At 41.8% G+C, this 24,228-nt stretch overlaps 2 protein-coding genes across 4 annotated transcripts in view; one reads left to right on the top strand and one right to left on the bottom strand.

Annotated features, from left to right (window-relative positions):
- Positions 1 to 3,373, top strand: part of LOC140908810 (kinesin-like protein KIF28) — a 62,372-nt gene extending 58,999 nt beyond the window's left edge. The window contains exons 22-23 of the mRNA XM_073336682.2: positions 58 to 251; positions 3,224 to 3,373. Of these exons, the coding sequence (XP_073192783.1) occupies positions 58 to 251; positions 3,224 to 3,373 (344 nt within the window). The remainder of the gene's footprint in view (positions 1 to 57; positions 252 to 3,223) is intronic.
- SCCPDH (saccharopine dehydrogenase (putative)) lies at positions 3,193 to 23,359 on the bottom strand. Of its 3 annotated transcripts, none has more exons than XM_073338315.2 (12): positions 23,049 to 23,357; positions 21,274 to 21,386; positions 20,196 to 20,276; positions 17,890 to 18,019; positions 16,123 to 16,172; positions 15,478 to 15,608; positions 14,741 to 14,858; positions 12,569 to 12,688; positions 12,428 to 12,484; positions 11,129 to 11,240; positions 5,826 to 5,907; positions 3,193 to 4,566 (listed from the first exon to the last, which is right to left on the bottom strand). In XM_073338315.2, the coding sequence occupies exons 1-12, from the start codon at positions 23,254 to 23,256 to the stop codon at positions 4,461 to 4,463; spliced, it is 1,308 nt and encodes a 435-aa protein (XP_073194416.2). In that variant the 5' UTR covers positions 23,257 to 23,357; the 3' UTR covers positions 3,193 to 4,460. The 3 variants fall into 3 exon arrangements, with proteins under 3 accessions (XP_073194416.2, XP_073194417.2, XP_073194418.2); XM_073338316.2 differs by having other exon boundaries at positions 4,476 to 4,566; positions 11,083 to 11,240; positions 23,049 to 23,358; XM_073338317.2 differs by lacking the exons at positions 3,193 to 4,566; positions 5,826 to 5,907 and adding an exon at positions 9,381 to 9,823 and having other exon boundaries at positions 23,049 to 23,359.
- Between the last annotated feature and the right edge of the window lie 869 nt (positions 23,360 to 24,228).

The raw sequence follows: 24,228 nt of genomic DNA, 5'->3' as shown, positions 1-24,228 counted from the left end.
TCTGTCAGTCTAGGTTTTATTATTAACTAATAAAATCCCTCCTGTTTTGCATTCTAGGTAAGAAATTAAAGTCTCCTAATAAAAGGGCAATTAAGATGACCAAACAGCCTCTCTCATCAAAGGAAGCTGACCAGATGTGCAACCATCGGACCAGCTATGATGCTGAATTTGCCAAAGCTCTTAAGGTCTTCTACCAAAACATGAACTTAGTGAGAGGGCAATTCCTGAAGCTGAAGCACAGCAAGCCCCCCGTATGTATGATTTTTATGCAGTTGACAGGGACTCTTCTATGACTTGAGTCATTGTGTATACCAAGCTTTGATTACCTCAGAATGAAGATACAACTCATCTTGTCCTTTGCTGTGGCTGCTATTTTCCTTCCTGTATTTGTACTGGAACCAACCTCCTCTCCCCCATGTGCTTTGCATGGCTGTATTATCAATATCAAGGTCCACAAAGAGTAGCTAACAGTGTAAAGACGCACACTGCTGATGCTTCAAATGCAAGGAGCGAAGTGCTTACTTGGCTAATGGAAAATGAGTGTTTTATCCCAGCCAGCAAGGAGGAAGGATGTCAATACCTTAGGCTCACAAGTCTTATTCTCGAGAAAAGAAGAAAGACTAGGGGGACCTGATAAGTCTTCAAATACGTTAAGGGCTGTTATAAGGAGAACTGTGATCAATTGTTCTCCATATCCACTAAGGTAGGACAAAAAACAATGGGCTTAATCTGCAGCAAGGGAGATTTAGGTTAATATTAGGAAAAACTTTTAACTATGGGAGTAATTAAACTCTGGAATAGGCTTCCACAGGAATCCCCATCATTGGAGGTTTTTAAGAACAGGTTCGACAAACACCTGTCAGGGATGGTCGAGATTTATTTGGTCCTGCCTCAGCACAAGAGGCTGACCTCTCAAGGTCCCTTCCAAACCTACATTTCTATGATGTTCATAAGAAAGGATATGCACTAGTTTCTAGTTCCAGCCCCTAGAAAGAGGCCTTGGCAGAAAAATCTCCATGGTGTAGTTTTCCTGGCTTGTTTCACTAAAGCCTCATCCCCCTGGAGTAACCTGATTGTGTAAGAAAAATATTTCTACATGAAAAACTCCAAAATCGGTCAGTCCCCTATTAAAAGTCAGTCTCTTTGATTGTGCAGCATAATACTGCTGTTAGACTATAGCTGATAGCCTGGAGCACCCTTGAAAACTGGCAATTGGCAGGATCACCCCTTTTTTACATCTCCTGTTTCTGTCAATGGCAGCTGCTACCAACAGTGATTGCCTGATGCTTCTAGGCTTCCCTGACCTCCTCCTCCTCCTCCTTATCAAGGCCACAACAACTGCTGTTACTGCTCACTTGCCTAAGCTCCTCCACTCAAGGGCCCACAACTCCCAGCTCCTTGCCAGCCACAGGTTTGTAGCTGTCTTACTCTGCCTACAGTAAGGCTTGGATGCAGAGTGCATTCCCTCGGGCTGCTCAGTTAACCTTGTGTGGTTGCTCCTTCTCAGTTCTTCATAACTAGTTATGTGTACATCACATCTTACCTACACCTTCTATAGCAACTATAAGAGTCTCTGCAAGTAAATAGGGGAGGGGAATACAATATCTGTGTTATCACAAGGTTGAAGATCAAGATAGGTAGATCGCTACTTGCTCTGGCAGCACTGTGTACCTTACAGCAGCTTAATCAAGATTCTGGGCTACTCCAGGTGTGAGTAAGCAAACTCATGTCACTTCATTGTGACTCAGTAATTATTCATTTTACATGTACTGTACTTCAGCACAACATTAGGAATAAAACAGGGGTGACCTGAAATGGGTAGGAGGGGGTGTGGGGCCTTTTTTACTACTTTGATATTTTTGTGTGTATATTTACATTAAAAAACAGTCTGTTATGGACTTTAGTTGTTGAGAATGGAAAGAAGCATTAGACTAAGTTTTTTTTTCCAATCTGAACTGAGGAAAAATCTTTGCCTTCTAAGTCTTTAGCATTAAATGTAACTTAAATCACCCATAGAGTCTAACAGGGTAGACGAGCTGAATTTCTAACGTAAGAAATCTTTTAGACCTTTGTTATACATTCTGAAACAAGAACACCAAACTCTGAAGGGGACAAAACACAGATGTAGCAACTACCAGCCTGTTACTAGTTCAACTCCTTGCAAATAACTATCAGTAATTTCTCTTACATTTGATCCTAATCCTCAGTGTTCTATCTGCAGAAGGAGCAGTAATTTCATTTTGTTTTTTAAATTATAGTTGCTCAAATGCTGAGGACCCATGCAGACTAGGATACAAAGATGTTTTGCAGTCTGAACAGGAGAGTTCAGAAGTAGGCATTTTGTATAATAGGAATTAAATGTGTATTGCTATATGGAAAACTATTACTATATCCATGTACAGGAGCCTTTGGTAGTGGGGTTGGCATTATAATAAAGCAAATGATCACTTCTCCATTTTAAAGTTTGTTCTGTAGGAACAGACACTGTAAAAGGGAGTCATTTAATCTTTTCTGCTCATAGAATAAAAATGTATGATGAGGGGAAAACAGGCATAGTACAAGTCATTTGTTTTCAAAATGCAGTGCATAGAAGTTGTTAGGTCATTAGTACCAGTGTGACAGGGTACCAAAGGAAAATATACATACAAGTCTGTACCTATTTTGACCAAATGTGTGAGGTTTTTTTTCTATTTCTTGTAGAAACAGGTTGGTACAGTGTTTTGATATTAAATGTATTTGTCAGGAGCCTATTTTGGCGATAAAGAACTAGTAGAAATGCACTTGCTCTACATCACTGCTATTAATTTGTGTGCGTAAACTGATCTTTATTTGGGGGAGGAGGTGTGAAAGTAGTGCAATCTGGAGATCCCTGGAGAGATGAAAAGCATTGCATAGCTTCAACACCACTCACTGCTGCTGATTCTAGCTTGAGGACCTGTTCTGCTCTCCTACTTACCTTTCCCAACTCTGTGTGCTATTTTTGTTCAACAGGCAACACCACTGCTACTATGAATCCATCTCTAGCTTTCAATTTAACTGTGATTTGTCCCATCCTTTCTGCTTTAGAGAGAATTTAGTGGTGTTTTAACTATTACCTGCTATTTTTTAGTTATTGCCTTAATCACCACCATGCCACTCTAAGACATCCATGAGGAAAAGATATATAAAATAGCATGCACACTGAGTCCAATATGTACTCATTCATTTTATTGGTCTTTTGCAGGAAGAAGATAACCTTCAGATGCTACATCTTTTTACAGAGAGACAATCACACATGTTGAAGGATTTTGGGGAGCAGCTTGAATCTAGCATATGCAGATTGAAAAATGATGTTGCTCTTATAGTTAAAAAGAAGAGAGAAAGCATAGCATAAGCAGTTCTTAAGCAATAGTGACTTAATTACTTATTAACTTTGCAGTCTGCCATTTGTAGGTGGATAGCTAAACCACAACCTTAAAGCATAAAGAGTTAGGCTTAGCTTAATCCATACTTGGTGGAAGACCAAGCAGCTCAGCTTTCTTGTTTAATTACCCAGATAATTTGTACAAAGACTTCAATTTTAGAATGTGGTAATTTTCACTGCTGTAGGTCACATATTGTACTATACACAAAGACAGACCAAAGCTGCTTGCTTGTCATACTAAATCGTCAAAATTCAGGTTACAAAAGTATTTCCTTCCACATCTCTAGAATCACATGAATAAGATTTATACTATGAAGCGCCTATCCTCATAGCTTCTGCACTCACATAACATGTAAGTTAATTTGTTAGCCTTGTTTGACCTGCATTAACAACTGTCTTTATCTTAATTACTCCATCTACTCCTAATGTGTTCTTGTTTTTCAGTTTACACTAGGGAAGTCTAGCTCCGTATTTCTAGGAGTTAAGCCCATTACAGCAAGTTATGGAGAATTACAAGAAGTTGAGGCCAGTCTTGTTTTTATAAGTACCAAATCATACAAAATGACCACAGCACAAATAAGTGATCCCTTCCCCTAAACAGTCATAAATAATGGCTTGATTAGCTAAGGCACTTGTTATCCAGGCCCTTCAGTGGTAAATGGAGTTAATCCCTTGACTGACAGATAACTAGAACCTACCGTTATGCTAGCTGAAAGCTCTCCAACTACTGCCCCCGATTTACCAATACCTATTAAAATGATCAGCCCTAAAACACACATGCATCCCATTAACCTCTTTCAGCTCATATTTATACAGGATTAATTTTTGACATCTAAATAGATGCTGAAGCAGTAATTTCTCTAACCACATAGTTTAGGAGTATTAATCTCTTTACATCAGCTGGTTCACTACACAAAATGCTACAATCCTTTTTTATACCATTGTTAGCAACAATACAACTGATTTGTAAATGTTTTTATTCGGTTTTAAATCTGAATAAGCTCTTAGTATGTTAGTTCATGCAAGTGTAGTTTTCCTTGGAATTAATTTTGAAACTTCAGGCTTCTGACTTGCTAATAACAGAGAACTCAATGCCATGTTTGTTCAGCCGATCAATCAGTTTTGTTTTAGAGAAAGCAGCTCCTGGAGTATATACGCCACCTCTGTTAAATGAATTACAAAATAGGTCAAATGTATCTAATTTGAGTACTTAATTATCAATTATCCCCTGACTACCAAAGATACAACCATTTGTCTTAACTACAGTATTGCTTATGCTTGTGAATTAATTGAGAGTCTCAGAATTTTGGTGCCTGCAACAGGAGCTCTTGTGATGATGCAAGCTCATTTTGGGGATTTTACAGCCAAGGCAACCTATGGCACTCATGCCAGAGGCAGCCTGTGAGCTGATTTTCAGTGGCACTCACACTTCTTAAACATTTTAAAAACCTTATTTACTTTCCATACAACAATAGTTTAGTTATATATTAGACTATTACTGGCCCACAAAACCTGAAATTAGAGTGAATAAATGAAGACTTGGCACACCACTTCTGAAAGGTTGCCAACCCCTGGTCTAAGGACACAAACCTGCCCTTACCCCTGCTTTCATGGATGGACTATCTCTATAGCAGAGAGGGGTCTCAAAGCAACAGGAGGCAGGGAAATGCTGCTGCATCAGGGTCCTGGACCCAGTAGTAGTTCTTCAGCGATTCCCTCTGCTTCTTGCTGCCCCAGGACCCTTGATGCTAATCCATCCATGAAGGCAGGGATCACTGACAAGTTATCTCCTGCACGCTCTCACACAGAGCTCTACCAGCATGGCCAGCCCTGAAGCACTTCAAAAGGTAACTTTTTTGTATAGAAGTGATTTATTTTGATAGCTATATAAATATTTAAAATCTCAATGGCCCAAATAACCAAAAATTAATTGTAATTATGCTTCTGCCCAGGATGCAGCAGTAGCTTTTCTTCTACTACACCTCCTTTGTGCCAGCCAGAGAAGCAGCCCCAAGGTAGGAGGGGGAAGACTAATTAAAAATTAAAAAGCTAGTTGTCCACATTTCTAATTACAGAAGACAAGACAAATAATTTAGCTGATAATATTTTATGCAGTTATCAGAATTAAAGTGATTTAAAATTGTGAGGATTGGTTATTACAAATAATTATGCACTGAGTTATAGAAAGCTTTGCTTGGCTTGGGGTTTTTCCAGAACTTAATAAGGTGGTTGATTTTGTGAAGACACAGCTCACATCAATCTCTGTAGAAAAAAATTGGATAACTCTATACACAAGGAGCATACTGTGTGTTTCCTGGATATTCGTTTTCCAGCTCCATTTTAAATGCACAGAGAACTAGGGGGTTAAAAAGAGCCCCTGTCTGAATGCACACATACAGTACATAGGAAAATAAAGACTCACTGTTTAGGAAGAGAACTTGCATCCTTTAGCAGCGCTACACCTGCCTGAACCATTGCTACTGCCGTAGCAACATAGCCAGCATCTGCAAAACATGTGATAATGGAGTAGATCTCTATCTGTTGACCACCAGTAAGGTGTGTGACAGCTTGTTGAAGACTGATGTATATAATTAGATGAAATATAGAGCCCAAGGTGCTAACACAACCCAGTCACTGTTCAACATTAAACAGTTTTAAACATGGATCAGAGTTTAGTAGCAAGAGACCTCAGCTTGTTTAGTACCATGGGGGAAAAACAGCATTAAACATAATTTTAAACCTTTTATTAAAGATGAAGGAAACAGTTAAAGCATTTGAATTGTAAAGTATTAAGTAAGGCTTTCATTTTAACAACAGTTCATGCTCCTTTTCCAGTTGAGAGAATATTTAAAGGAAAAACCCTTGTTTGGCAGACAGATGGTAATAACTGACTTTTTGCAGGAGAAAAAGTTAGTTTAGAGACTGATGCTGCTGTTGAAGTCAGGTCCTATTTCCTCAGTGTTTGGGATTCAGCTGGAGCTGTAGAGGGGGTGGTGTCATCTGGGTCCCTTTCTCTGACCAGTACATCCCTCACATCCCAGGAGACTGTGGGAGGTGGCAGCTACATGGTGAGGCTTGCTCTTAGCCAAGCTGTCTTTAAAGACCCACAAAGGAAACAGTGGGTAGAATAGCCCATCCTCATTATTTTGTCCACCAATTAGGCCTAGTTTCTGATACTAATTCTGGTTCACTGATTTCTGGTTCCATAGTTCTTGTTTAGCAGGCCTGATCTTAACACAGACCTTGAGTTATACCTGTAGACCTTTTTGTTTGTACTAATTCCATCTGTCTCCCTTTTGCAACTTTTCCTTTCAACATTTATTACTGTAAATTATTTTTACACTTACTTATGGGCTTTCATGTACATTTTACAGTTGAGCTCACAATTACTCTTGTAATAATTAGGCCTACAACTTTACCCTATCATTAAGACTGAAATCTAGGTGACTGATTTTGATGGTCTTGACTATGGGCCCATCCCTGTGGACTAAAAGTCTCCTTCTTGCAGGCTCCTGTGTAGAGAAGCAGCATGACTGGTAGATCTGGAGCTTCCTAGGATGAGCACATGGCACACAGACCATATTTAAGAGGCAGTGGTGAGGCCCTTCCATGTGCAATGTCAAGGTTCCTTCCCCACTCTGAACTCTAGGGTACAGATGTGGGGACCTGTATGAAAAACCCCCTAAGCTTAGGTTAAAACTTTCCCAAGGAACAAACTTTGCCTTGTCCTTGAACCATATGCTGCCACCATCAAGCGTTTTAAACAAAGAACAGGGAAAGAGCCAACTTAGAGAGACGTCTTCCCCCAAAATATCCCCCCAAGCCCTAAAACCCCTTTCCTGGGGAAGGCTTGATAAGAATCCTTACCAATTTGTACAGGTGAACACAGACCCAAACCATTGGATCTTAAGAACAATGAAAAATCAATCAGGTTCTTAAAAGAAGAATTTTAATTAAAGAAAAGGTAAAAGAATCACCTCTATGAAATCAGGATGGGAAATACCTTACAGGATAATCATATTCAAAACATAGAGAATCCCTCTAGGCAAAACCTTAAGTTACAAAAAGACACAAAAACAGGAATATACATTCCATCCAGCACAGCTTATTTTACCAGCCATTAAACAAAAGGAAATCTAACACATTTTTAGCTAGATTACTTACTAACTTAACAGAAGTTCTGAGGCTGCCTTCCTGATCTGTTCCCAGCAAAAGCATCACACAGACAGACAAACCCTTTGTTCTCCCTCTGTCCCCCGCCCCCCAGATTTGAAAGTATCTTGTCCTCTCATTGGTCATTTGGATCAGGTGCCAGCTAGGTTACCTTAGCTTCTTAACCCTTTACAGGTGAAAGGATTTTGCTTCTGGTCAGGAAGGATTTTATAGCACTGTATACAGAAAAGTGGTTACCCTTCCTTTTATATTTATGACATGCAGTAAGGACTTGCAGGAAAGAGATGACAACACACACACAGAAAAGGTGAGATGAGACTCAGGGAAGGTACATCTCAGGACTTTGTTCTTTTCAAAGATTTGTAACTCTCAGCTGCAAAGAAGTTACCTGTATTCCTTGCTTTCCTCCCAAGTTGTCCCAAAATAAATTAAACTAGAAGCCCAGAGTGACCATAGGCCAGCTGGGAGTTCTGAGGCACTGGTTTCAGAGTCTAGGGCAGCTAGATCCCACATCCCAAGTAAGGGCATCAGACAAAATCTCTGTACCTAGGAGTGAGCACTAGAGTCCCTTACTGTCAACCGCAGTCAACTTTGAAGTACATGGGACCCAGCAGTTGGGTCCAATTTCTATAGACTGATGACTATACAGTAAGGCATGAGGCCAATTTGTAACAATCACAGAAGTACTCTCTCTTCACATCACTTTTAGCTGCTTAGTCTCTCACTTCCTAGGTGGAATATCAGAAACTGAATCAATTTACATAAGTAGTACTGTTGTAATACACCTCTACCTCAATACAACGCAACCCGATATAACGCAGGTTCGCATAAAACACAGTAAAGCTCCGACACGCTGCTCTGAGCGGCATGTTAAGGGTGCTGGGCCAGGGCCAAGGGGTTGAATAAGGGGCAGAGGGTCTTGGGGGGCAGTCAGGGGTTCCTCCCCAGGTCTGGGAGGCAGCTGTGGGGGGGCACTTTTGGGGGTCCTGCAGTCCCAAGTGGCCCAGGGGATTAGCGGGCGGGCCAGGAGCAGCCCACTCCGCTTCCCTCACCCAGCTGTGTCGCTCTGGGGACAGGGCTTGGGGGAAGGGAATCCCCCCCGCACTCACCAGCAGCCACAGAAGCAGAGCAGCCCAGCCCCAGCCCGCTCCACTCCTCCCACTCCCAGCCACAGCGCTCTGCTTCCCGCCCCAGATGAGTGCAGGACCTTTCCCCAACCTCCCCCACAGCGACACAGCTAAGGCCAGGCAAGGAAAGCGGAGCAGGCTGGGGCTGCATCACTCCACTTCCCGCCACAGGTGAGTACGGGGGATGTCCTTTCCCCAACCTCCCCGCACTCACCAGCAGCAGTAAGTGGAGCACTGCAGCTGGGAGGTGGAGGAGTGGAGCGGGCTGGGGCCATGTTGCTCCGCTTCCCGCCGCTGCCGGTGAGTGCCTGTCATGGGGCGAGGAGTGTGGATGGGGTCGGAGCAGTCAGGAGACAGGGAGCAGGGGGGTTGGGGTTCTGGGGGTGATTAGGGACAGGGGTCTCTGGAGGGGGTGGTCAGGGAACAAGGGGGGAGGGAAAGCAAGTTCAATATAACACGGTCAGATTATTTGCATCCCAAGGACTGCATTGTATCGGGGTAGAGGTGTAATTAGGCCTACAAATATACTTTAATGGTGAGCTCAACTGTGACATATGAGTAAAAGTTCATAAAATGTCACAATAAGCCATAAACAACATATATTGATGGAAAAAGATGCCTAAAGGAGACAGACTGAATTAATAAAAACAAAAAGGCCTACTGATATAACTCAAGGATAGCGTTAATATCATGCCGGGTGGGACTGAAAATCAAAATGTATTGTTCTGGAAGTAGGCCTAACTAGTGGACAATATATGGGGACGGGTTATTCCACCCATCACGCCTTTTTTGGAGGGGGAAGGAGAAATCAAGAAGCAGCTGTGACAACAAGAGCTGCAGAGAGACTTGCCATCATGGCTTCCACCCCCACTGTCTCATGGGACACCAGGATCTGCCATAACACACAACAAGGCCTTCATCTTCCCGCTCCAGAGAGGGACCCAGATAACATCACCTCCTCCTGCTTCCTCAATCCATCTACCACCTGGGATAAAAGACTTTTTCTTTTACAAACACCATGTGTACCTTTTTCCTTTCCCTTCACATGTCTTCTCTTGTCTGTCTTCTTTTTCCTTCTGTCTTAATAAGAGTCTGGTATAGACTATATTTTGCAGCACTGCTGTAAGATTGTAACCAAGAGGCAGTTAAAACCTGTACAAGTTTGCCAGGTCCTAGAGTGGCCGATAAGACCATGTGCAATAGTACTTTTCCAGTAGTGAGAATGGAAGTGAGTCAACACTAGAGAGAAGCTGTATTTTCTATTTTTGCTGTTCTTTTTTGTGTGTGTGTGTTTTGTTTTTAGGAAATGGGATTGGATTTAAGAACAGCAACAGCCCAACTAACTTCCCCCACCCCAAAGACAGTTATTACTACCTAAACACTGTCAAAGGGGGATGGGGAGTCCTTCTTTAAAACATTTGAGCTAGAGGGAAAGGGAGCAAGGCATGTTCCTAAAATAAAAGCCTTAACTGTTTTTTTCCTTCTTATCTATACCTTTAATAAAGGATTAAAAATATTTCTAATGATGTGTTTGCTATGATGCTAAGCAGGTTAAGGTCTCTCTATACCAAACCCTTATTTAACATTAGACAGTGACAGGGTCATATAACAACTTTAACTCTTTGTGCCCATTATATTCCATCAAAATTAACAACAGTACACAGGTTTCAGAGTAACAGCCGTGTTAGTCTGTATTCGCAAAAAGAAAAGGAGTACTTGTGGCACCTTAGAGACTAACCCATTTATTTGAGCATAAGCTTTCATGAGCTACAGCTCACTTCATCGGATGCCTACTGTAGAAAGCGTAGAAGATCTTTTTATATACACACAAAGCATGAAAAAATACCTCCTCCCACCCCACTCTCCTGCTGGTAATAGCTTATCTAAAGTGACCACTCTCCTTACAATGTGTATGATAATCAAGGTGGACCAGAAAGCTTATGCTCAAATAAATGGGTTAGTCTCTAAGGTGCCACAAGTACTCCTTTTCTTTTTGCGAACAGTACACAGGCACTCTTCCCAAAAAATCATGGAAAAGTAGCTTGTTAGTAGCAATGGCTGTGTTGAGCCTTGGAATAACCATAGAGTGAGATGCAATTAGTGTTGAAATTCCAGGTTGCTATATGAAATGGAAGTCCTCCGTAAGTTAAGGTAGTAAGCTAATTTTTTTAATTGTAGTAGTGTTATTTACATCTGGTGGTTTCATTTCTCCAGTTTAACTTCTTGCTTACGTAACACCCGCAAGCAGATTTCCTTCCAACATCACTGCCTCTTTAGAACAGCTGGCAACTATACAATGGCTTCCAGCTTTAGTCAAATACTCTTTACAATGCTAAAAATAATGGTCAGTAGAAGAGGGGTACATGACAAACAGCTGACCTTGGATTTTTAAGATGGCCATAATAAAGCATTCTGGCTTCTTTACCTGGTCCTTTCACTTGAGTGCAGATTTTTACATTTGGTTTGCCCTGTTGTGGATCTTGGCCCTCACAGTATCCCTCACCAAAAAATGTCATTGTAAAGGATGATCCATCTATCTGCAATGCAGAAAACAAGAAGTGCATTCATTTACAGAGTAGCCATTTCTTTATGTAATACAACAATTTGTATCTAGAAAGCATACTTCATCTTTTATACCTTTTCATAACAATATATATTACACCAACAACTTTTCTAGTCTCTCAGCCCAGATTAACTAACTTGGGCTGTGGGTTAAAAATAGCAAGTGTAGATATTTCGGCTCTAAAACCTTCCTTGAAGGATTTAAGAGCCTAGGCTCCAGCCCGAATGCCTACATTGCAATTTTTAGCCCCAAGAGCTCAAGTCAGTTAACTCAGGCACTGAGGGCTTGGCTACACTTGCAAGTTAGACCGCATTAAAGCAGCCTCAGACCCTAACTCATGACCCGTCCACACTGGCAAGGCACTTCGAGCGCCTGGACTCTGCAGCTGGAGCGCTGCTGGTAATCCACCTCCACGAGAAGCTTAACGCTTGCTGCACCTTGGCTGAAACACCCCAGCGTCAGTGTGAATGAAGTGTTGCATTACTGTACTGCGATCGGCCTCTGAAAACATCCCATAATCCCCTTAAGTCAAGTGGCCACTCTTGTCATTGTTTTGGAATTGGCTGCAGGAATGTGGATATGCCCTTTCAAAGCACCGTTTCCGACAGCTGGCATGCTTATCTGCTCTAGGACAAAGCAACCACTACTGTGGAATATTGCTTGCTGTGAGTGTGAGAGAGAGAGACAGGCGCGCACGTGTGTGCATGGGGGAGGGGTGTGCTGCTGTCTGAACTTACAAGACAGCATGCTGACATGCTCTCAGCCCCCCAAAAACCCACTCTCCGCCCCCATACACACAACACACACACACCCCGCCCCATTTGAAAAGCATGTTGCAGCCACTTGCATCCTAGTATAGCTTCCACAATGCACTGCTCTCTGTGGCACTGCAAGAGCTGCCAATGTGGCCACGCCAGTGCACTTGAATCGGATAGTGTGAACACACTGCAGCACTTTCCCTACTGAGCTCTCTGAGGGCTGGTTTAATTCACAGCGCTCTACATCTGCAAGTGTAGCCATGTCCTAAAGTCTCTACCATGGGTTTTTTATTGCAGTGTAGACACACCCCTAAGTGGCAGACTCTAGACTCTTGCTCTGTAATTTGCATAATAAAAGCAAACACCAAAATGCTGTATAACTGGGGATGAAAAATTAAATTACCTGCTTTTGTGTTGGTCCTTTCTTTGTAAAATGTCCACTAGAGAAAAATTCTGGGTACTGCAGAAGAAAACCCAAAACTAAATTAGAAAAAGCAACTGGCCAGCATGTCTGAAATGTTAAAAAATGAAAAACAATACTTACTTTTGTCAGGAGATTTCTTCCAAAGCTAAACTTCACAAGAAGAAAAAATAAAAGGCCAGCAAACATCAGCTTAATAACAGATGCAATACCACCCACTGTTGCATAAGCTGCATACTGCACCTAACGGAACACAAAATGATAATTTTTCAGTAAAAGATTTACATAATAATTACTCGCCTCTCAGCTCTTATCTAAGACAAAAAAAACTATTCCACTGTGCTGATGTCGAAAGATATTCCACAGCATAAAAATTCTGAAGAACCTTCAAACAACTTTTAGGATTGGCCTACACTACAAAGTTAGGTCACTTAAGTACTGTACATCACCCAAGGCTGTGAAAAATTTCACACGTTATGCAACATAGTGAAGCTTCCCTAAGCCTTGGTATAGGCACTGCTAGGTCAACAGAAGAGATGTTTCCATTGATCTAACTACTGCTTCTCAGAGACGTGGATTTAGTACAGCAACAGAAGGACCCATTCCATCGCCATACAAAGTATCTACACTAGAAATGCTGCAGTTGTGCTGCTGTAACATTTCTGATATACGCATACACTCAGTTCCGACCATCTCTGACTAATGCTGCATTTTCAGTATTCACAGTGAGTACAAAAAATAAGGGGAGAATAACTATAATTTTGTGGTGCAAGCTGTAGAGAGGGGATACGATAAACAGAACAGCACAGAACAGATCTTAAGCCAGACACACATTACTTTTCTTCCTCCTTTAAAACTACATTTCCCATCTTTTTTTGCCTCAACACAAGCAAAACTAACTTTGTTTTAAATGATTCAAGAGACTGCTGGTACTCATCTCCTGTTGAGAAAAATGTGTAAAGCTCAGTACCCACGCACTGTGAACATAGAGCATTTCTCACCTTAATGCTGCCCTCAATCTGCACACCCAAATCCCACAGACATCAATAAAAACACCAGGTGCAGATCAAGAGTGGCATTACCCCCTGATCACAATCTACTTGCTACGCTACACAGACCTGACAGTTTTGGGGGCAGGGAGTAGGGAATGAAATGACAGTATTCCTTAATGCACAGAGGAAACCATTATAAGATGTTAAACTAGAAAAGAGGCTATTTTTAGGAGTGTTTAATGCTGTAAGTAATGTTAAAATAATAAAGATCTATGCATAATATGGATCAGTATCTAATCTTAACAGATGTTTAAAATAGTGCAGAATCACATGGAATGAGCTAGAGTCAAAGTTTGTTACATTTTATGTTTGTAATATGGGCTAACCGCCTAAACCTCTGGGCATAAATTACTTCATAATTAGAATGAAAATTATTAACTATATATAGGTCCAACACTTGACTCTGTCCAAAAAACAACAGAAATAAACTTAAAGTTGCTCCAGTACTTCTCTAAAGAGCATAAACAATGTTGTAAAACTGGGTGAAGCAGTTGGGTTATAAGTGAAACACTCTTCAGCCTTCCTCCAGCAAAAACCTGAAGTAGAAGATTAACTTTACCCTACTTTCCAAGGTGAGCAAACACCTACTCTAATGAACTGACAAGAGAGGCGAGTTCCAGGGTCAAGAACTTCTAATGAGAAAACCCTTCCCACAAAGTTTGAGTTTAAGAACTTGTTCATCTCTATCTCATCTGTATGGAAGATATATAAAGAGAAGCATTCTTAGATAGCCACAGTACAGACCCTATAGGGATTTATAGGTTAACTGTAACTTAATCCGCGCTCAAAAGCAAAGAGGAGGCCATTGCAGCGTACAGAGTTCTTGTTTTATGTACTGTACAACATGGCTCACAACACTAAGATGACAAGCTGCAAAGAGCATGTTAAGTAGTTTAGCCTACAGTTGACAAGATTCATGAAGAAATGGCATTAGGTCCACACCTGAAAGATGGTACCCTGCTAGCAAAGCACAGACTGCAGGGTGGGAAAGGGTTAAAAAAAAAAAAAAAAAACTAGGACACCACAGCCAGCTGAGATTCCAGGAGCAAATGAGGCTCCCACAAGATCTTTGACTGAAGCTTAGTAAGAGAAAAGACAATGTGTTTGTCCCTTCTCTAGCAACCCTAAATCTGTAGCCAGTCTAGTCTGAAGATAGTTGATTTGAAGAGATGCTTCATGCCACTGAAAGCGCTACAAAGAACACAACAGAACACTGATTTTATAAACATAAAAGCAAACTTACAGGTGTTTCTTGCAAATCTGTGTGCAAATACCGTTGAGTTCGTTTTACAACAGAGACGTCTGATCCCATGAATGGAATGGAGTACTCTTTGAATTCCTGACTGTAAAACACTAGTCCTCTGAAGGCAAAAGAAACATTCATTAATATTTTCCATCACTTTCAGTAATGTCACTTGTATTGCTATTCTTTTCAAAACTTAGTAAGTTGTAAAACTGACTTACAATTGTAAGAACTTGGACAAAAATAGAGCATTTTCCTTAAGCATTCTTACCCCATACTCTCTCTTTCCTTTGGGTTTAAGTAATAAATAATCCAAAAACCTGAGCCAAATTTATCCCTACCACAAACCAAAGTCAATTGCATTACCAAGGGATGAATTTGACTTACTCCCTGTTTTTGTCCTTTTTGTCCTTCCATAGCAGTAATAGCTTTTGAAATGTGATTAAGTTGGTAAATCTAGGATCAAAAGGTACTCCTAACAGTTTCTCTAATAAAGCTTTCAGTACAGGTGATGTTACAAAAAAACCCAATCAATTTTGATGCATTTCCCCCTTATTGTACCTTATATTGAAATATCAGATACATTAAGCCTTTATTTAAACAAGTTATTCCTCCAATTTTACCAGACAGGAAACATTCCTTCTTTTAGAAATTTATATTAAAATATAATATAATTATAAAGCTTTAGGGGAAAGATTAAAACAAAACAAAGTTCTGGTCTTAAAAGTTTCTCCTACCTTCTTTTTAGTTTTGCACCAATGATTGGGAGAGGTTTGTGTCCTATCTGTTTTCGAAGCTTCCTCAAATTGTCTTGATCTGCAAGGCCATGAATAGCTGACTTCCAGGTTCCATCATGGATACTGTAACCCTAGTGAAATACCATGAAACTAACTATTCCATTATCTAAAATCCTGACCTAATGTTTAATCCAGCCTGGGGAAACTCTTTCTTTATTACTACTTTTAACATTTCTCATACTATGTCTACGTGCACGACCAGCTGCATTAAAAAAATATATCGGCACTGGCACTGCTGACAGCAGCTCAGGTTATGTATTTTGCACATGTTTTCCCTGCCAACTCTTTACAAATGAGCATTGCTATGATAAATGTTTTTTATCAGAAGACTAGTTCTCAGTCACATCAAGACCAATACAATTATTTTTCATCACTACCACAAAGGGCTGGCATCTAGCTTGTTCCATGGTCCGATGTAGCTTCATGGCAGTTTTGCAAAGCTACTGCAAAGGATATGATATTTTGATTATGGGTAAAAAATATTTATTTGGTTAGCTGATGTCTCACAAACTTCGTAATTTTCATATTATGTATTCTTGTGGCTAATAAGTATGCAATTTCAGAAGACAATATAAACAAACTAACCTCAGGTCCAGATTTCACAGTCAGGAAACTTTCAACTGCAGTTAGGGTACCTTTAATGGGGGAAAAAGTGTATAAAAAAAAGGTAGCTCATAGCATATGCAGTCATACAGTAGTTCACCCACCGAGGGACACATCCAGATTGTCAGAGGACTCATATCACTAGCAGAGAAGGAAGAGTAAAGTAAGACTCCAGTATTGAAGTACTTTATCTCCAAGGAAAATAAACTAGTAAGATTGTGAGCCAAGGTTATTTTACTCACATTGAGTACCACAGGCGAAGTGCTTTTATGAGTGTGTATGGTATTATCCTCACTCACTAGCTCCCATCCTTGTTTTATATAAAGAAAGGACAGCTCAGTAATTAAAAAAAGGGAAAAGACAACATCAAGGCCCAAAGCATTTTTCGCCTTTGTTTTGACATTAAGCATTATGTAGGCTATTGAAACTTAGAAATGAAGTCACAAAATTTGGTAGCCCTTTTGAGTGCCATACTATAAATCAACTTGTTCCACTGCACCTAACTTATTGTATATATTTTACATTTTGCTAAGTAGTTCAATTTTCTGTAATGAACAGCAAAACAAATTTTCTCTCCCAAACCTAGTTTACTGTCTGCTATATCTTAAAGCCAAGATACCACCTTTTAAAAATGTATAAAAAAGTATCCCCACCTGATTGACTCTTACTAATATTATAAAGTATTTTGAGCTGTATGGGCAATATCAGTACCCTGTCAGAAACATATTCCTCCCCCATCCCCAAGGTCCTTGGTATTGCCCAAACAGACCCCAAGACCATTAAACAACATCAGAAAGAGAAAAGAGGAAGAACAAATGTCAAGAAAAACTCCCATATATTAGTACACTCATTTTTCTCGCTAATCAAACTGCTAAATACAGATTCATTTTTATTAAAGTGAAAATTAGTATACTAAGATGTTAAGGAAAATCCTTTTAGCTAATAGCAATTATGACAGTAGATATGTGCGCATATATTTTCAAGATAATTAGTGTGGGGCCACTTAAGTAATTGTGTTGACACTTTAAAGGAAGGTCACAATGAAAGGTATTCAGTATACTAAATGCAATTCTGCTGGACACAGAATCCATAACTGAGAGTGGGGTCAACTTACAGCTGAAATGACTTTAGTCATTTCAGCCTAGCTTCTACACATTTGTCCTTCTTAAAGACAAAATAGTGACAGTCGAACACTGACAGAAAGAGTATATGATGGTTCCAACATCTACTGCTATCTCTCTCATAAGCAATAAAAAAAGGTTACGATTATTTCACGGAATTTGTGACTTCCAGAGACCTCCGTGACATTTTCTGCCCTGGGGCTGGAATGGTCAGCAGGCAACCCCACAGCTCTCATCCGCTGCTGGCAGGCCCGCAGCAGCTCCTAACAGTCAGGCAACAAGGGGACTCCGGATTCCCAGCCCCTGTGGGTGGCGAGGGGGAGACCCCCCTGCAGCTGCCCAGAAGCTGTGGGGGCACAAGAGAATAAGAGCTCCCAGCCACTGTGGGTGCTGGACCTTCCTCCCTCCCCATTTTGTCAGGGATATTTTTAGTACAAATCAAGTACAGGTCAGAAGCTTCAGTGAATTTTTGTTTATTGCCCATGACCTGTCCGTGATTTTTACTAAAAATATCTGTGACAAAATCTGAGCCTTAGCAATAAACACATGACAAACAAGCCAGGATCAAGGATTGTGAATCTCAGCCCAACATAACTATCAAGATAAAGGTCACACTTAGATAAATCACCTTTCAAATTGTCTCTGGTGTATAAGACTCCCATATCTGCTGGAACAGAGTCAAAGCCACTGCTTCCAACGACATATACCCCCTTTTCTGCAGCTTTATCATTATATTTCAGATACATTCCTTCCAGAAACTGAAAAATATTAAATACAAACATTTTAAGACAAATAATCCTGGACTGTGGTGTAATCTGAACTTCAAGGAAACATGCTAAATTAACTAAATTCTAACTTTAACCATAACACAGAGAGAACCTCCTCCTTTTTGGGTTCATTTAGAAAGGAGCCTTACATCACCACGTGCAGGTCAACAGACAGTGCTGCTGAAAAACCTCCAGCTCCGGCACACATGCGCATCCACATTTGGAATACATATAGAGACCATCACTCAAAGTAGTACGGTTTATATTCTAAATAAAATAAAGTGTGGTAGAGGTCTCACTTACAAGCCTATTTATTCATAAAACTCCACATCATACACATATGGTCTTATAACACAAGTCCCACCTGGTGGTAACAGTATAGCAGTAGTCCACACGTATCTATTTACAGTATTCAATGTTCTTTAGTCATAACATATTCACAGCATCTTTGTGTAAAGTATAAGACAATCAAGACATGTATCTTGGACATTGAAAACGAACAGCTCAACTGAAAAGCCACTCACACAGAAACACTTAACTTCACAGTAATGAAATATTTTAAATCCGGTCTTTCAGTGAAAGTTATGTTTGTTCTCTTTCCTGTGGAAGACACAGTGTTACATTCTGGCCACCCCCTAAGGCCAGTGACTAATTCTGCATAATTATGCTTTCCTCATTTTCCTTTACACAAATACCACAAAGAAAATTATGAGCCATTAAGAGCTAATATCACTAACCAGCAGAACATTTTATCATTTTGAATTATAGAACCATCAGACTGGAAGAGGCCTTGAGAGGTCTCCTGAACTCAAGGCAGGACTAAGTATTATCAGACCATCCCTGACAGGTGTTTGTCCAACCTGCTCTTAAAAATCTCCAATGACAGAGATTCTACAACCTCCCTAGGCAATTTATTCCAGTCCTAAACTACCATGACGGCTAGGGATTTTTTCAAGTGAGATTTTAAGCCCCAAACCAGCAAAATATTTAATCATGTGTTTAACTGTAAGCACAGGAGTAGTCCTGCTGAAGTAAATGGGACTACTCATGTGCTTAACTTTAAGAACATTCCTAAATGTTCTGTTGAATTGCGGCCTAAAATCTCACTTGATTTTATTTTTTAAAGCATCATTACTCTGGTAAGACAGAACTGTACAAACTATAATTTATTTTAAGGGAGCAGAACAAGAGAGAAAAGAATCACCTTTACTATTTATTTATCTATCCTCTTATCTATCCACATCTGATCAGCCATATTTCACATTAATAGCATCTTTATCATCTCCAAGTTCTGGAAGATTATATACATATACCGAGTCACTGAAATGCAGAAGCTGGCATCTTTTAGGTACATATTACATTGCTCAATTTGGGAGGGAGGGAGCATTTTAATCAAGATCATCAGACCAAATACCTACTCTTAAAAATAGTGTACATGGAATGTTTAATGCACACACACACAGCAGAAAGGAATTCCATTTTAAAGATCTCTTCTAAAACAATTCCATGAGTCAACTCTACCAAGATTTTAACCTTAATCTCCAGCAAGATTAGGTATTTCACATATGTAGCATAGACCATTAACCCATCTTATAGAAAAGTTACAATCTATGTCTAGGGGACCTACCAGAAGATATGACATTTTACTAATTTTGAATTTTCAAGATTTCCCAAATGATTTAGCTAAAATCATTTCTAAAGTAGAATTTAGCCTCCTAAATCACTTGAGCACTTTTGAAAGTTGTACTCAGTATTATTAATCAGCACTTCTATATGTACTCAAAGCATTTTATACACATGAACTAATCCTTACAACACCCCTGTGAAGTAGGAAAACAAGTGTTTAATATTCCTATTTTATGATTTGGAAAATAATGCAAGAGTTGAAACCCCCAGATGACATCACATTCAAGGCTGAGATTTAAAATTCATGAGTTCCTGATTTTCAGTCCCACACTGTTTCTAATGACTCTTGACTAAGAGTAAGAAAGGGAAACTAAGAACATATTTAAAATCACAGCTTAGAGACTGGAAAATATTTTTCCTGTTCAGGAATATCAGTGAGAACTAAAGATGTGACCCAAATATATTCAATAAAACGGTCTTTACTAAATTATTCATCTGATGTTTTCAAGCGGTAATTCATTCGTTTGTTCATGCCACATACCTGAGGTTCTCCACTGATGTCAACACAACTTGTGCCATTATCAACACAAGCTTTCACTACTGGCTCTCCAAAAAACCTGTACTATAAACAGAAAAGGAAGCTATTTATCTTACTTGGCAAATGTGCAATAAAACAATTTTACAGACAGATTTGCTAAATCATCACAGTAGGTTAGGCATTACCATTTGTTAGGATATGTCAACAAAATGTAACAGAGTTTGCCCTATGCTGACCTAAAATTCTTGAACTCATTCTTTGGAGGAATTTAAAGGGAAACCATCAACTTGAAATTTAATTGGTTATCTAAAAGACAAACACTTCAAAGTACTTTCAGGCACTACATCTATTTCAGATTCCTCAGCCAGTTTTTGTGGATTTATATTACATATTTCAATTAAGATGTTCTCTCTTCTATTGCTGTGTGAGTCTCACACAGCAATAAACAAGGAAAATTAATTACACTGGGGAAACATTCAAAGTCAATACACACCTGAAGTGCTGTCAAAACAGAAAAACTGTTTTCTTTAATCTTTCAGCTGTAGACATCGGTGTGGTTACTACTGTCTGAAAAATGTTTAGCTATTATAGTTGTCTGATAGTTGCTAGTATCCCTTTAAATTTTCAGGTGCAGAATTCCCTCTGCCAACTCATCCACAGTAGATCAAAGGGCAAGAGCTGGAAGATAGGTGTTGCCAAGACGCGTAGAATGGAGGAGTAGAGCACATGATAAATCTAAATTTGTTTTATTATTGTTTTGCATTAATACTAAAGTAGATAAAATTGTCTTTACTGGTTTTATTTTCTAAACAAAACACATGCAATTATGGTGCAATACTTCACGTGCAATAAGCAGCCATTCCAAATTTACTGTCCGAAGCAGCAGCACAATCTCATTAATATTTATTTATTCCAGAAACTATATTTAATTTTTAGAGTTTCGCAGCTCATGTTTTGACTTTAAAAGGCAGCATACTCAGTTATTACATGTTTACAGTATACCAACGCCTTTTGTCTGTAACAGCATATGAATTGCTTGTTTGTCCATTTTGTTTCTGATACTTAGAAGACTGATACTTACTGGGCCTACACAGTTGAGAACAACAGCTGCCTGTTTAGCCATATCAGCAAGGGAGGATGGGTCACTGACATCACAGAGTATTATGCCAACTTCTGACTTTAGCTCTGGTTTTCCTGAGAATCGAAAGAAGTGTACAAGAGGAGCCTGGTACTATCAGGTTACTATCCTCATCAAATTTACTAGCTCTTTCTTTTAACTACCATTCTTATTTATGGTATGAATAGAAACAAGGATAGGAAGGAAACGGGACCCTTTTCCAGCACATTAACAAACTAGGACTTCTCCCTCCATTTTGTGGGGCAGAGGAAGATTAAACCCCAGTGGTGTCAGAGGTAAACACCAGCAACACCCTGTGTAACCTCACAACAGTTGCAAGGGATCTTGGCCTGATTAATGGGGCCAGTAGACTATGACTATTATTACAAATAATAATAATTGCTATCACAGTTGCTCCCAAAGGCCCCAAACACAGATGACAAGGCCACCCCATTCCAGCAGGGCTGCCCAAATCTTATTGACTGCTCAGCAGCCTGTGGCGACCGATCTCCCAGATCCCCACTCCATCCACAGGAGCTTGAAGGAGGGCTCCCCCAACATTTGTGCCCAGATGCCCCTTCCATCCAAAGTGTTAGGAGTTAAAGGAGATTGAAACAGGAAAAAGAGCTCTTGAGGCCCCAGCCACCAGTGGAGAGGGGCATGGGACACTGGTATCTGCATGGGGGGAGAGGGAAATGAGGAGCCATTGGGGAAGTGACATTGCCATCCCTGTAGGGAATTACTGCTATGCCCACAAGGGGAAGGGGGGGGAGGTTGGGTAGGGGCCAGGCCATGCGGGGGGAACTGCTACCACCACAGGGGGAAGGGGACCAGGCAGGGCCATGTGGGCTGTGTGTGCTGATATCACCACAGGGGAAGAGGTGACTGGGCAGGGCCATAAGGGGAGATACTGATATCACCACAGGAGAAAGGGGGAACCCACGCAGGGCCATGAGGGATTTTGCTACAACCACAGACAGAAGGGGTGACCCAGCAGGCCCATGAGGGAGAGGGGGCGCGATGCTGATATCACCACAGAGAGAAGGGCTGCCTGGGCAGGGCCATGTAGGGAGAGGCCAGGCAGGGGGTGCTGCTATCACCACAGGGGTCGGGGTGACCCACCAGGGTGGTGGGGGAAGGGGGGGGCCCAGGTAGGACCACTGGGCCCGGGGGGGGGGGGGAACCAGGCAGGGCCAAGGGGGCGGGTGCTGCTATCACCACAAGGGGAAGGGGGGGGCTGGACAGGACCATGGCGGGGGGGGGGGAGGGGCCAGGCAGAGCCATGTGGGGGGAGGGTGATACTATCACCACAGGAGGAAGGGGGGGCCTGGACACAGCCATGGCGGGGCGGGGGGGGGAGTGGAGGGGGGGAAAGGGCCAGGCAGAGCCACAGGCAGGGAGGATGACACTATCACCACAGGGGGAACGGGGGGGCTGGGCAGGGCTATGGGGGAGGGGGCGGGTACTGCTGTCACCACAGGGGAAGGGGGGGGGGCAGGGCTATGGGCGGAGGAGTACCGGGCAGGGCTATGGGGGGGAGCAGGTACTGCTATCACCACAGGGCCATGGGGGAAGGCCAGACAGGACCACGGGCAGGGAGGGGGATACTATCACCACAGGGGAAGGGGGGGCCGGGCAGGGCTATGGGGGGGGGAGCATTACGGGGGGAAGTGAAAAGCCGGGGTCCCCCGTTTGTTTAGCCCCCGTCAGGCCTCCGCCCTCCTCTTCCCTTCCCTTACCCAACCTCTCAGCCGCCTTGTCCAACACCCCCTCCAGCTTGTCCCGGCTCCTGCCGGCCACGGCCCAGCGCAGCGAGCCCCGCAGTTCATCCCCGGCCGCCACCCGCGCCACCTCCTCCGCCACGAAGTGGCCCGTGAAGCCCGAGGCCCCGAACACCACCAGCTCGTAGGGCCTCCCGGCCGCCGCCGCCCCGCCGTGGGTCGCCATAGAGACAGAGGGCGCGCGAGCAGCTGAAGCTGGCGCGAGCTGCTCCGGGACTGCGAACGGTGGGCGCGCGACCCAACGCCAGCCCGCAACGAGCCACAGGAAAGGAATCACGTGACCCCCCGCCCACTGCAGCCCCGCCCCTTCCGTGGATTTCCGAATTTCCGGACGCCGCCCAAATTTTCCCCTGAATGCAGCCCATAAAGTGAGCGGCAGCTCAGGAAAGCTTCTGCTCAGATACGTTTGTTAGTCTCCAAGGTGCCACAAGTCCTCCCTTCTCTAGTCAAGCAAAGTGACTGCTCAGGCTGTAGGCGAAATAATTTCAATTTCAGTAGCTTTATTGTTAAGAGGAAGGATGGTTTTGTGTTTGAGTGCCTGATCTTGCATCTCTGAGAACAATTTGAGTCCTAGCTAGAGCAGAGACTGAGGAGATTAGGTTGTTAGGATATAGATATTCAGGCCTGTCTGTAAAGGCCTATACGCTAAGAATTTAGGTGTATTCTTATCACTTAGCTAATAATAGAGGTATACAAGAAAGGATCTGTGTAAGGGCCTTTTCTCACTGTGACAGTCTGAGGCCCTGTTCTTAGGCTCAGGCCTTTGGCTAAGCGGCAGAGGCAGCCATAAGCTAGGAAGCGACCGGTCCCATCCTCACATTCCAAACTAGTCAACATGGGGCTGTTAGGAAGGTGATCTGATCTATCACCTCCACAGAAAGGGAAGAGCCTAGAAGATGTAAAAGGAAATTTAGGTTGATAGTTTTCTGTCTGGTAAGAACTCACTTATCAATAGACACAGCTGGGAAACCCTTATGTCTTTATAGTTGTGAAATCCTCACTTCTGTATCGTTTTGTCATTATAGTTCCCACTTTGCTATTGTTTATTGGCATGGTCTCTGTCTGGTTCTGTGATTGTTTCTGTCTACTGTATAATTAATTTTGCTGGGTGTAATCTAATTAAGGTGGGGGATATAAT

Source organism: Lepidochelys kempii, chromosome 3, assembly GCF_965140285.1.
Source record: "Lepidochelys kempii isolate rLepKem1 chromosome 3, rLepKem1.hap1, whole genome shotgun sequence".
In the NCBI taxonomy this organism is placed as follows: domain Eukaryota; kingdom Metazoa; phylum Chordata; order Testudines; family Cheloniidae; genus Lepidochelys; species Lepidochelys kempii.
Note: the sequence above shows the minus strand (reverse complement) of the source record. Positions and strands in the feature narration are given on the sequence as shown.